Source organism: Cololabis saira, chromosome 14 (assembly GCF_033807715.1).
Source record: "Cololabis saira isolate AMF1-May2022 chromosome 14, fColSai1.1, whole genome shotgun sequence".
Lineage (NCBI taxonomy): Eukaryota > Metazoa > Chordata > Actinopteri > Beloniformes > Belonidae > Cololabis > Cololabis saira.
The window spans coordinates 15,140,093-15,154,734 of NC_084600.1; the positions used below are offsets into that span (position 1 = coordinate 15,140,093).

General features: G+C 43.0%; 1 protein-coding gene across 1 annotated transcript; it reads right to left on the reverse strand.

Annotated features, from left to right (window-relative positions):
• Positions 1-509: 509 nt before the first annotated feature.
• gnb2 (guanine nucleotide binding protein (G protein), beta polypeptide 2) lies at positions 510-13,083 on the reverse strand. The gene is made up of 10 exons (XM_061739869.1): positions 12,588-13,083; positions 11,165-11,245; positions 11,021-11,059; positions 8,119-8,225; positions 7,436-7,499; positions 6,783-6,945; positions 5,237-5,303; positions 4,958-5,159; positions 3,159-3,375; positions 510-1,511 (listed from the first exon to the last, which is right to left on the reverse strand). Exons 2-10 carry the CDS (start codon positions 11,219-11,221, stop codon positions 1,405-1,407), a joined length of 1,023 nt encoding a protein of 340 aa, XP_061595853.1. The 5' UTR covers positions 11,222-11,245; positions 12,588-13,083; the 3' UTR covers positions 510-1,404.
• Between the last annotated feature and the right edge of the window lie 1,559 nt (positions 13,084-14,642).

Here is a 14,642-nt window from a genome sequence, read left to right on the forward strand (position 1 = left end):
ATTTTACACATTTCAATATGCTTTTAACTGTTATTAACAAAGTTTAATCTGTGATCAATGATTAAACAGGAGACATATCAGGATTCAAAAGTATTAATAGGTAAAACTGACTATTTAGTTGAGAGGAACTACGATTGTATCCTGAGATCCAACTATAAACTTTACATTAAGGCGATCCGGCCTTCGATCTGTCTCATATCAAAGAACAAACTTGTGCTCTACTTTCTCATTCAGGGTGTTCGATCTGTATTGTTTGGCTTTTTCTTTTTAAATACATTTGTTCACTTGAATACACAAAAAGAAAACCAAAGTGACTCTAAATTTTAAGGATTATTTGCGTACTTTTAGGACGTCTGGTCTTGCGTCCAACTGTATCATTAAGTGTCCCACCTCAACAAGGGACGACGACGGTGACCATAGAAAAAAAAATACAAGACAATAAACTTTGATGGTGTAAAATCAACCAATTTGACCCTTGTAAACACTTTGACAAAGAAAAACACGGCAGCTGGCAGGAGAGACTATTATTTATTAATATTATGTACAATTATACCATGTCAAGAAAATACAGTGACAAAGTCAAGGTCAAAATACTGGCTCCTGTCTTTTAAGATGTCTTATGCTGTTTTTTTTTGTTTCTTTATTTTTTTTATACCTCCTTCACCCCAGATTGAGTTAACTGCACATTAGTCTAATTATCAGTGTATCTGAGGCACAAAGGAAGAACATGAATAAGTTTAAAAATGGTAATAAGCAAAATAAAACAAAACCCTCAAAGCAGATGAACTGAGTGTGTAAAATCTCTAAAAACACAGTGACTACATGATATGAACCACATCAGGGATTTTTTTTAGATTTTTTTTTTTTTTTCTCGTCCCTCTAAAGAGTTGAGGGCTCATCTGACTCGTCCTTCACATCAGCAAAGCTGCGATAGATGTGGTACTGAGACAAAAACAGTACAGGAAATAAACGTCACCATCTTCATTGTAAACAAAAACAAACGTCCTCCTCCGGGAGATGGCGCTCGCGGGGGGGCTGCGTTGTAAAGTAAAAGGTTTCAGGTAACAGTGGTGTTTGTGTCTAGAAGCACAGCTGGAGACTCAACTGCATGTGGTTACATTTGATGTTTTACAGATAAAAATCAGTGTGTGTGTGTGCGTGTGCTGCCGTGCACTTTAATCAGCAGTGGGTACCGAGTGTGGACGTGTGTATGTGTTTCAGGTTCGGTGTCTTCTCGTCTTCCAAGCAGTGTGAGCGTGTGTGTAAACTCATACCTAAGTCGTATATATTATGTACAGAGTGAAGTTGCAGTCTTTTGAATATTACAGTGTGAATAAAGGGGTGCAAAATGTGCCCCAAAACGGGAGCGGCGTGCAGCTGCTGGACGTGCTCGGCTATGCTGTCTCAGTTCCAGATCTTGAGGAAGCTGTCCCAGGAACCGGTGCACGCCGCCATGCCGTCATCCGTCACACCCAGACAGCTCACACGATTGTCGTGGCCCGCCAGGACCCCTGCAGGAGGGAAGCGGGAAAACAAAGGGCCGTTTGTGATCCGGAGCCGTTTCACTCTGGAAACACAACCCAGTGATTCGGTTTCCCTATTTGACCAAGGACTGTTTAACTTTTATTTTCGACAAATGAGGCTTAAGGCGTGATTCTGCTAATGGGCCTGCAGCTGCTTCCTCCCAAATGTAGTTTGCTTTCAGTTCCCTGAAAAGGAGTCAACATGGACTGCAGAATGTGAAACCCGGACATAGCTTCAAGCGTTAATGGTGTCTTCACAGATGTGCAAGCTGGCTCCTCTCCCATCTACTCGAGGGGGAAGAGACTCCGCCAACTCAAAACAGTTTCAGTCTTCTGCTTTAAAAACCATGTGTCTGCAATACTTTTGTCCCCCTTTTTAATTTCTTTTCTGCTACATTTATTATTTTTTGCAATTTTTAAATGTCCTGCTGACTGCAATGCATCTTTAATTTCATATTGATAAGTATTAAAGCCACACTACGCAGTAATACCACTTCTAACCACTTGAGGGCAGCATACTATAAAGTTCATGACTCAGGCCTGGACATAAGGCAGTGAAGTGCACCTCTAGTGGGACAAAATGGTACTACAAGACATGCAGCCGAGGAGGAGATTCAGCCGGCCCTCCGTGAGTTTGATGAAAGATGGATTTTATATCATTTATAGTCATTTATATCTCTGCATGCAAAGAAATCGGGCCACTGAATGTCAGAGATGTTTCGCAGGAGATGTTTTATAAAGGGGCACAAAGGTCCTTGTTTGAGAGTCGGCTACTTCTGGAAAACAACTTGGGCATCCTGAGTTAGTTCAGACCTTCACAACTCATTACAAAGCAGGTTTCTGTATTTTCAAGCCGCCTCAAGAACTTTAATTACCCGATTAACCCTTTGTCAAGCCCCGCACCCGTTGCTCGGTCGCCCCCGTTGCTAGGTCGGACAAAACTGTCATCTCTCCCGTCCACTTCCACTGTAAAAACTGGGTTTTACATGACTATATTTCTGATAATTGGACCAAAGAAAATCAACAGCAACTAGACATAAATAAAAAGGAACACTTCAGGTACCATGTAGTGAGTTTAAAACACTGACATTTTTGGTGAAAACAAGATCTTTTGATGAGTTTAGCTGATAGCATGGTGGAAGGTTCGACCGTCCACATTTATTCAAAGCAGACATATTTCGTATTTTACCGTTGGTTTTGGGATGAAATGTATTCCTGTGATTCTCTCTGGGTAGTGGGTGTCACTTTTACCAGTGCCCCAAACACACCACTTAATCATTTTAAGATAAATAAATGCTTTCGCTTTCGCGGTTGTAGCTATGGGTTGTAGCTGCTGCCGAACTGACTTTGTTTTGACAGTACGGATCGGATTTCTGCCCGTTTGGGGATAAAAATGACAACTGCTTTAAACTATGAGGACTGTCTTGAAAGTAAACATCATTTAAAAGTATATTATCCTTTTAAAAACACTTAAAACATTAGCCTCTCAAGATTCGACCGGCAAAAAACTACAAAAATATAATTGATGTCTCAATTACTGCACATAGCTTCTCCCACTCAGGCCGAACCCCCTAAACCATCTCTTCAGCGCCACATCGGTCCAGAACCGCCCCCCTACCCCGCCGCCACACCCACCTGCTCGGTCTCCCTTCATGGCGTCCCAGATGTTGCAGTTGAAGTCGTCGTAGCCGGCCAGCAGCAGGCGGCCGGAGCGCGAGAAAGCCACGGAGGTGATGCCACAGATGATGTTGTCGTGGCAGTAGACGCTGAGCTCCTGGTCGGCGCGCAGGTCGAACAGCCTGCAGGTGGCGTCGTCGGAGCCCGTGGCGAAGGCGCTGCCGTTGGGGAAGAACTGGGGAGGAGGAGAGGAAACTCAACGGGACGCCCTGATTTCAAACCTCACCCTAAAATCTGACAACCTTCCTCGCTCCGAGTCGGATCCGTCTAACTACCGCTGCGCTTTCCGTCCTCAGTTTACCCATAAGCCCCTCTGCCAGCTTGTTATGTACATGTCAGTCAGTGGAGTTAAACTATGGAACAGAATGGATTCAGAATTAAAACAATGGCTGCGTCCGAAAATGCATACTTCCACCCTAATGAGTGTGCAAAATGAGTATGCGAGATATTTTAGTGCGTCCGAAACATTAGAACGTACTCAATAGTATGCTCTATCCATACTCATTCTGGGGAAATGTATTAGTGTGGATTGATGGACACTAGCTGAGCAGTATAGTATTATATTAAGTATAATAATATTATTATATAATATTAATATTATAATATTCGTATATAATAATATTATATAATGTCATCTTGTTTCGGCCAGAATAAACGGAACAGAGCGGAGCGGAGCGCTGCTACTGCTGCTGTTACCATGGTAACAGCTGCTACTGCTGCTGTGACACGTCACTTCCTCCCAACGGCAGGAAGTGAGGTGTGCACTCTTAATAGTACGTCCAAATTAATGCATACTACTGATATTTACTCAAATGTGTGCCGAATTTAAGTATACTTTTTATATACTTTTTAGTATGGCATTTTGGACGCACCGACTGTCCAAACATTAACCAGTTTAAAAACAAATATAAAAGCATGATTTTCACAAGGTACAAAGAGGAAGGGGTTTAGTGGCCTTTAAGCGCCTGCAGATAACAATTGGGTGAATGGGTAGATTTGTTTATATTTATGTACAGAAATGGGCAGCTAATTATATGTGTATGTATGCATGTGTATATGTATGTATGTAAGTATGTATATATGTGTGTATGTGTGTGAATATGTATGTGTATATGTGAGTATGTAAATAAATATAGATAGATCAGATGGAGTTAATATAGAGATAGTGTGGTGTAAATAAGTACATTTATATAAATATTTATATGGGCATGTGTGTAAAAATATATAGAAATATTCAACTATGTGTATGTTTGTATGTGTGTGAGTACAGTGTGTGAGTATAATTATAGTATAGTTAGTTATTATAAATACTTGTTAATAAATCATTAGTGAATGGGGGTAGGATTAAATAAGTTTCCACTTCTTCCTACTCCTTTTTGCACATGTAAATTAAGATATTAATTATTATTATTATGTTAAAGGATGAAATTCTTTATATATTTTTTTTTTTTTGGTTTTGCTTTGTTTTCTTATCTTCTCTTTCAATTGTTGTCTTTTTAAATGCACAAAATAAATCAAATCAATCAATCAATAATTGTTATTCAATTGGGACATCGTCGACGGACACCGGGTACCAGTTAGGGTTGGAAGAGGTCAGAAGTCACCTTTTTATCCTCCATCTCTCCACCAGCTTCCCCGAGCATCTCCCTGCAGTGGGCTATAAATGACTCTAACCTTCAGCCCGGTAAACGAGGGCGACCTGGTAACCGAGGGCGACCTGGTAACCGAGGGCGACCTGGTCCCCGAGCGCTACTCACGCAGGTGGCGTTGATGTCGGACTCGTGGCCCGTGAAGGTCTGCCGGCACATGCTGTCCCGGATGTCCCACAGCTTGACGGAGGCGTCGCAGGCGCCCGACACGAAGGTGCGCAGGTCGGGCGACAGGGACAGGCTCATGACGTCGCCGGAGTGGCCCGAGAAGACCGTGGTCTGCTGGCTCGTCTCGATGTCCCACAGTGCACTGGGGCAGAGAGCACAAAGAGGGGGTCAATGGTGATCAGCTCTGGAGGACGCGTGGTTCTGCGCTCCGCCACTCACCACGTGGTGTCTCCCGAACTCGTGATGATTTGATTGTCGTCTATGAAACGGCAACAGGACAGGTAACCTGCGAGGCCAGAGAGGACAGACGCTCAGTTGAATGAGACATTCAGTTATGTTCTCACAAACAAGACCGTCATTATTGATGCACAAGACTTTGAAATGATTTAATTCATCAGGATATACATATATATATAGACTTGTAGTTCTCGAGACCGGTCTTGGTCTTGTCACAGAATCGGATAATTGAGATGTTGTTCCACACCAAGGTGACAGAATCTTGTAACACCAGTTCTTCCTCTTGTTAATGTACAGTTTTGTAAACTATTTGTATTTTGCATTCGATTTAAAGCAGCACTATGTAACTTTTCCACCTTAATATCATATTTCCAGAGTCATTGTGATGGTACATCAACTTCCAACAGGTTTAATGACACCTCTGTCATGGTCTGAGGGGTCTGTATCGCCTTCCCTGGCACTATGTAACTTTGAGGAGCATGGTAGGAACCCTGCCACACTAAAAAACTATTTTTACGGCTTTGACTGCTTTACGGCATACGTCACTTCCCCCTCCTTCCCGATTCGTAGTCGAGACGAAAGCTGGGCGGGGCGTGGAGCGCAGAGCTCAGCAGAAGCTGGTATCATGGCCGAAGCAGCGAAAAAAACGAAGAAAATGAAAGTGTGCATGTGTCTGTATTTAATTACAGTTTTGTGTTTATAATGGCCTTGTTTGAATAAATATATATATAATAATTGTGATTGATTAAGCATCAGGTCCATTTCAGTGATGCTGATATACGGTGTAATCTGATTACTATAATGATAAATAATGCAAGTTCAAGTTGATAATTGTATCTTTAATATTTCAAATTCAGGTTTCATCTCCAAATTAAGTCCAATTTAAATCAGTAACATTTACTATTCATGACTTTTCTGAGGTGGAGGGGGGTGTTGGAGCTGGTTATTCTGCTAGAGGACTTTGGGACTAGTTAGTAGTCGTGTTAATCCTTAAAAGCTCTGGAGTCAATCCTCCAACAGTGTAGAAATAGCGGTAGTGCAGTCGCCACACATATCTGATCTCAGCTGATGGATGAAAACATTTATAGTGAGTTCAACATCATCATCCACTTCTCTGTGTTATTGTACTGCAGTTGAATACAAGCTCATATGGAAACTAGCTGAACCAGGATGATGTTCTACAATCACGCAGGATCAGGAAATAACTACGTTTCTTTTTGGTCTCGGTCTTGAGCTGAACTAGTCTTAGTATTGGTCTTGGTCCTGGTCTTGTATTAGTCTTGATACTCTCTGGTCTTGGTAGTGTCTTGGTCTCGGTTTAGACGGTCTTGACTACAAGTCTAATACATACATATATATATATATATATATATATATATATATATATATATATTAATATCCACATATGACGCAGATGTTGCCCTCGTTTCTATAAAAAGGTGCTTTATTCTAATTTTTCTTTTTAATTTGGGACCGGAAGGTCCCGTGAGCGGGAGGTGGCGCCCCAGCGGAGCTGGCGACCCCTCACCTGTGTGGCCGGGCAGCTCCCTGCTGACCCTGACGTTGCCTTCGCGCGTCTTCAAGCAGTAGATGGAGCAGATGTTGTCCAGGCCTCCGCAGGCAACGTAGTTCCCGGAGGGGGCGTAAGCGCAGGTCATCACCCAGGAGGAGCGCAGAGGGATGGCGTGAATCTAGGACGGACGAGGGGGGCAGGTATTAAGCCGTTTCACGGGCTCCTTTTCTTTTTATTTCCCTTTTACAAGATATTTGCATGTTTTAATGTTGGAAAAGACCTAAATGAATGACTCCGTTTGATCTAGCGTTCCTTTAAGTTTCCTCTCCTGAAAGGCCCAGTTTCATCTAAACATCAATGTTTAGATGAAACAGCACACAACTCTCAACCTAGGGTTCTTTTATACAGAAATGTTCTAAAGGGGCAACATTTAGTTGTTTTGGAGGAAAACACAAGTGCTCCTTTTGAAATTTCATCCCGAGACTTGTCAAATGAACTGATTTGACGTGGAAAGGTAGTGTCCATATTTTCAGATTTTTGTTATTAGAGGTGAATTTTACAATTTTTTCCTTTCCGCAGGTCTTACCATCACTGCATTTTTCTTTTTTACTACTGTTAATGCAACTGTAGATGTTTCCTCATGAAGAAAAGATCTTTGCTTGGTCTACCTTGTTAGTGGTGTGGCTGTCCCAGACGATCAGCTTCCCATCCTGAGAGGCGCTGACCAGAAGCCTGTAAAGAAGAGGAAGGTTTTAAAACCACTGAAGCCGTTTTCACGTCTGTTCTGAAGCCCTTCAACCTTCCACACGTCCTGGACATCCAAGTGTGGGAGGTTTGCAGCATCTTGACGACTTCAGAGATTAATAGACAGAAAACCAGTAAAAGTGCCCGTGTGGGATTATATCATATATTCTGAAAACCACAAAAATAGTCCCCATTGTTGATACAGGGAAGCCTGATCTGACATCAACGACCCGATGTCCACGGCACAGGTTTTTGTGCTCCATCCAGATGTTAATCAGCAGTATTTCCAACTAATAATCACTTTTTTAGTCTATTCTATTTCCTTTTTTATTGGATTTCTTCAGCTGACTTTGGAAATGAAGATGTTTTGTAGGATACATCATTAGTAGTGATGCTCCTAATAAATAGGGCGTGATTGAATACACAGCTGTGCCGAAGCTCCTCACATCTGGACGTCAACAGTAAAGCCGACTACTTAACATTTTGATGTGGGAGTCAGATCAGCTGCCCGGGCTCGGTAGTGTTTGCCGGCCATGGAGCAGAGTTGGATGTTATTGATTGATGCACCACAGGAAGTGCAGAAGCATTCAACAGAGAACCGTCTCACCTTGAGTCTGTACCCCAGTGCATGGCATAGATCTTGGCGAGGTGGCCACGGAGGGTACGTCTTGTCCGCATCTGGATCCGCCCCACAGGATCCAAACCAGCAGCGATCTAAGGTTGTGAGGAATACGGGTTTTTAGTTTGAATTCTTGAATTTTGATCACTGCAACCTTAGTCTCCTTTAAAACTGGGACCTATTTAACTGTCAGTGTTGAGCCGAGTGACAACTTTGACTCTAAATCTACTAAATTACCTCTGATTTAAAAGGAAAATGTGAACCGAAATATGTTTTTTAACAAGTTTTCACAATTTCTTCAGGTTTTGGAAACATTTCTGTGACCTGCTGTGGTTCAAACCCTCCAGGGATGCAGGACAACAGCTCCTTTTTCAGCCACGACTTTACAGTTCTGTTCACAGCCATGAGAGATGGACCGAACCACTGAGGTGCATCATTACTGTACGAGAAAACCTGCAGTACCAAACCCGAGGAGGTGACAGCGGTGGTCACCGTGTGTTTGCACCAACACCCATCTTATCAGGACTGATGCATTTAACTGGTCTAAGCTGGGAAAAGGCTGCAGGACGGGGACACTACAGCCAACTGGATGGTCTAAATGAGGTTCTGACTCCATATTCAGTTATTTATTTATCTAATAGCTAATAATATATGGTGTCAATACTGTTGTAATGAGTGGGGACGGTCCGGCACGTCTCCTAATACCACTTTGTCCGACTAGAGCTGCAGTTAATGGAGACCAGGGGTGGGGACACAGCGTTTCTGTAATGTCCTGCACCCATGAGGTTTCTGGTGGTACCGCCACGCAGAATAACTTTAGGACCCTTTAAACAACTGGGCAACATTAGTAATCGTGGGTTTTATGCTGCTACTGAAGCTGCATTTAATAAGTGGAAACCAACATGCCAACGAGGAGTCCGACTGCCTCGTCTACGTAGGAAACATCAGATTAAGCGCTGGCTGAGCTTCATTAGCTCGTTCTTAAGTTAAGTGAATTTAAGTGCTGCTGATGAGAGTTTTCTGCTAATCCACCAGTGAGTGGATGTGAATCGGGCTGAAAGGTTTGAGTAATTATTCACATTTGCTTATAAACTCAAATAAAAAATTAAAAAGTAAAAAAAAATACAGTATTGATTGTGCATCAGTGCTGAAAATGTACCAATGTTCATCGTTTCCTTCTTTCTTCTTGCAGCAGCAACTATTCTGATCATAACTGGCTCAGGTTGGACTAATCGATGCTGCAGCTGATATTTACAGCAGATTATTGGACGATTTCTGACCCCGGTGGCCCTCAGACATCCTCTGAAAGAATGCCTTCATAAATCCTGCAGGGAAAAGTCAACTGCAGACTTGATTAATGAGAGCCACACCATCAAAGTACGCACGGGTAGTGGGCTCTGATCCGAGTCTCTTAATAACAATGATTGCCACAAAGTGACTCACGTCATGTGACGTGGTGTTTGATGTCATCAGCGTTTAAAAATATCTTTTTCCAATAAATGAAACAATGCAGAAGATCTCTGTCTGAAACATTTCATTAGCTTTGAGCCACTAAAGTTCAAACACAATAAAAAATAAAAATCTACTGCGGTACAGACTTTATTTAAACGGGTTCGGTTCCATTGTCCCCCGTTTATTTGGGATTATTTTATCGAGAATCCCTTTGGAAAGCAGTAATCCCGATTACATTTCGCGTCCCTTCTACGTTCTTTGGTGAGAGAGACAAAAACAAAACTGTGATATCATCTTGGGCCTGGACCCCGGAGGAGAGACCCGTCAGGCCTTCATGATTTCACTTCACAACCTTCAGGCCTCTGGTTAGTAGTTCAGAAGGAAAACAGCTTAACATGTCCCTGCATGTGGTGTGAAATGACGACTGTGTTGTGATGATGATGTCCATCACAGTCATTGATCTTAACATCATGTTAAAATGCCCAAAACTATTATAATGGTTTCATATTAATGAGTAAGAGGAACCAAGCTCTAAACTTGTAGTTCTCGAGACCGGTCTTGGTCTCAAGACCACTTTTTTGTGGTCTTGGTTTCGTCACGGTCTCACCAGGTCTTGGACTCGGATAATTGAGATGCCGTTGCCCCCAAGGTGACGGAATCTGGTGATCAGCAGTTCTTCCTCTTGTTAATGTATAGTTTTGTAAACTATTTGTATTTTGCATTTGATTTAATGTTTTGGTCCATCTGCATGTGTCTGTATTTAATTACAATTCTGTGTTTATAACGGCCTTGTTTGAATAAATATATGGATAATATTTGCATATCGTTGTGATTGATTGAGCATCAGGTCCATTTCAGTGATGCTGATATTCAATGTAATCTAATTACTATAACGATAAATAATGCAATTTTAAGTCGATAATTGTATCTTTAATGTTTAAAATTCAGATTTCATCTCCAAATTAAGTCCAATTTAAATCAGTAACATTTACTATTCATGACTTTTCTGAGGTGGAGGGGGGTGTTGGAGCTGGTTATTCTGCTAGAGGACTTTGGGACTAGTTAGTAGTCGTGTCAATCCTTAAAAGCACTGGAGTCAATCCTCCAATAGTGTAGAAATAGCGGTAGTGCAGTCGCCACACATATCTGATCTCAGCTGATGGATGAAAACATTTATAGTGAGTTCAACATCATCATCCACTTCTCTGTGTTATTGAGCTGCAGTTGAATACAAGCTCATATGGAAACTAGCTGAACCAGGATGATGTTCTACAATCACGCAGGATCAGGAAATAACTTGGGCGTTTTTTTTGGTCTCGGTCTTGAGCTGAACTAGTCTTGGTCTTGGTCTTGATATTCTCTGGCCTTGGTAGTGTTTTGGTCTCAGTTTAGGCGGTCTTGACTACAAGTCTTCCCAATCTGACTCAGTGGCGTTTACCTGTGTGAGGGTGGAGTCTCCACATGCTTTCCTGGCATCCTAGTGGGCACCGTCGCCGGCCGAGGGAAGACACGACATCACAGGTAAATATATCAGAAGTTGAACCCAGAAGTTGAACTACTTGAGGAGAAAACCGTGACTCACTCTGATCTGGTTCCTGAGCTGCTCGGCCTCCTGGCGAAGCTGCTCCAGCTCACTCATCTTGACTTAGTCCCGAGCTGTCACCTGTTGGTCGGAGCACAACTTCAGCGGCCAGAACCTGCGCATGCATCTCAACAAACCCACGGCCTGTGGAAGTCCCATCTGTCAGGGATTTACACACTTCCACATGTTCTCATAATCCAGTAATCCAGAGGTCAACATTCAGCAGAAAAAAAAGATGTTGAATTAGGTGAAAATCGCTCAATTAGAACGGTTATTTTGCCTCTTGATTTGGGGCAATAAATAATTACATAGAAGCAGGATTTTTAATCCCTGTGGATTACTGAAGCCACAGTGAGAAAAACACTTGTAATCTGTTTATGGCTAACCATGCCTGGTTTGAGTGAGGGGAATCATCTGGAATGACTAAGCTACTACTGACCTGCCAGCTTCTCTACAGACACAGGATATTTCTCTAAAGAGGACTGAAACTGATCACCTATCAGCAACCGGTCCCTGGCACGACACCAGGAGACGACAGGCTGAATTTCCTGTTCCTGGTAGGAACACAGCTCCGCATTGAAACGGTTTTCCCAGCAGGGAGCCTGTATTTGCATTTGTGCCGCAATTCAAATTTCTGAAAATCATCCGCTGCACGCATGCATGCATGCAACGCAGGGTGCCCACTGCGAGGAAGGGTATACATCCAGCTCTAGTGGATGACTAGTTCCCCTGGGGGGGGGGGGGGGGGGCTGAGAGGGAGGGGGGCTCGAGACCAGATGGATCACACAGCACTAATGGAAAAGCCAAAAAAAAAGGGGGTGCATTGTGGGTCTCGGTCTCCTGGCACAGCTGCTCATTTAGCCAGAGGAGAAGATAAGATGAGAATGAGGAGGATGAGGAGGATGAGGAGGAGGATGATGAGGAGGAGGAGGCCTGGATGAGTCCAGAAAGATGCTGGGATGCGCCTATTTGAGCATCAGGGATGCTGGTGAAGTGGCAGGGAGACAGGAGGGTGTGTGGTTATGAAACAAGCCCTCAAAAAAGGCACAATGTGACAGAAATTGAGGGATGCTCGGAGTGGAGTGGTGGAGTGGGGGGGCCCCACCCACCCCTCTGGACTGATGTGCATCTACAACAACATAGCTCAATGCCACCGGAGAGATCAGATGTCACAAGTCACAGAAAATGAATGCATGTGTATGTGTAGGCAGGCCTGCCCACGGAAATAAAGTCCACGGTGAAGACGAGACGGCTTTTCACGGGGATTTTATTTCTCTGCAGGCCGCACATCATCAGAGGAGTGGCCCCACGGCCACGGAGGCCCTCACTGCCCCCCCTGATTTATGGTTCTGCGTTTAATCGACGCAGAGCATACGGCGTAGGCTCTGCGTCGATTTAACGCAGAACCATAAATCAGGCTTACCTGGTAAAGCTCCCGACGGTTGCGACGCGCGGCGAGGCCCTTGGAGGTTTTCTCTAAACGCGTGTCCCTCTCACGCATCCAAGACGAGGTTCAGGGGAGGTCCGGCTTCACGAAGAGGGGGGGGAGAAAAAAAAAGGTCCGTTTGTCACGATCAGGCTGCACACATTTCCATTTCTCGGCGTTTTTTTGCTCTCGTGAAAGATCCAGAAAAAAAAAAAGATGAGATCTGCTCCCCCTGCGCGGCCGCTTCCTCCCTTCCCAGGATCGCTGCGCTCCTTTTTTTTTTATTTTTCCTTTTTTATTCTAAGGCCGGCAAATTAACAAAAACATCTTCGTCCAAACGCGCAGGAAGGAAGAGAAAAAAAAAGGCGAATAGGAGCGTCCCTCAGCTCAAGGATCGTCCATTAAAGGCTGCTCAGCCTGTTTTTACTCCGAGTCTTCGTGACGTGATCCTGGTTTCCTTCCTCCCTCTGGTCGCCTCCTCCCTCTGCCGACACTTCATCAGCGCTGCCGCCTTCCGCTGCGACCACGGAGCCGAGCCCAGCCGAATCTGGGAAAAGAGAGAGAGAGAAGGAGGGAGGGAAAAAAAAACCCTGACAGATGAGAAAGAGGCGGCTGGATGCGAGGATCGATTCTGCAGGAGAATCAGCCTGCGTGGATTTTCCTCTCTCTCTCTCTCTCTCTCTCTCTCTCTCTTTCTCTCTGTCTCTCTCTCACAGGCGGCGACCTCTGCATCCACTCGTGTCCTGTTTCTGTGTGAATGTCATCATCGAGGATCAGGGTGCAGGATCACGCGCTGACCGCTGGTGGGATCTCCAGATCCGACCATGAAGCACGTTTCAACCACACCCACCTCCTAGTAAAATCTCATGCCCCCCCTCCCTAAGCAGACCACTCCAGCCATCCTCATTTCAAAAGATCCCTGAATGTGATTCAGACATTTTAAAATGTTGAAATGCTGCAGTTATATACAGTACTCGAGTTGTAAAAAAAAAAAATCAGGGGGGATGGTGGATTTTATCATATGGGGACAGATAATTTGTGTTGATTACAAATAATATAATATAATACCAATAATAGCACTGACCAAAACACCTGCAGAAATACTGCAGGAATGACATAGCAGCAGTTAAATGCAGCATTCTGTAAGCTTTAAATATCCACTGGGCTTACATCAAATACATCAAAACACAACAATAAAAAACAGTTTTCTGAACTTATCAATATGACTCTGTCCTTCACAGGATACGTAAAATGGATCACTGCAAAAACTCAAAATCTTAACAAGAATATTTGTCTTAGTTCTAGTTAAAATGTCTCATTTTACTAAAAAAAAATCTCATTATACTTAAAACAAGACTCATCACTGAAAAAAACAACAATTTTCACCTGTTTCAAGTAGATTTTCACTTAAAATAAGTAGAAAAATCTACTTATTTCAAGTGAAAATTGACTTGAAACAGGTGAAAATTGTCAAATAAGTTATTTTTCTGGTGTTATTCTTCTGGTGATGACTCTAAATGTTGAAATAGCAGTAAAACCACATTCATTGATGAAATGACATAAGGGATGGAAAGGGGGGATGGCAGTTTTACAGGGGGATGATTTTGACTGTTTTTATTTCAGGGGGGATGCCATCCCCCCTCATCCCCCCTCAACTCGAGTACTGGTTATATAAATAAAAGCAGGTCCAGAGTGGGCTCGGTTCTGGTCCTGAGTGGTTTCAGGATTATGGGCCATAGCCTATAGTTTTAATAATGTAAAAAAAGATTATATAATGTTTAAAGCAAAAAAAAGATCATTACCAGAACAGTTACAAAATTTGTTCAGATTGGAGGATGAGGATAACAGACTTAAATTTGATTTCAAACATACTTTTGCAAGGCTAAACATAAAACAAATGTGTATTTCTGTTACAGGTATAAAAATATGGCATAGACAAAGCAAGGAACTGAAAAGTTGCACAAGTTTGTGTCAGCTTAAGAAAATGTTTAAAAAAGAAAAGATAAGTGCCTACAAAAAAGAAGAAGGAGAAAGAGAAAAAAATAGATAGAA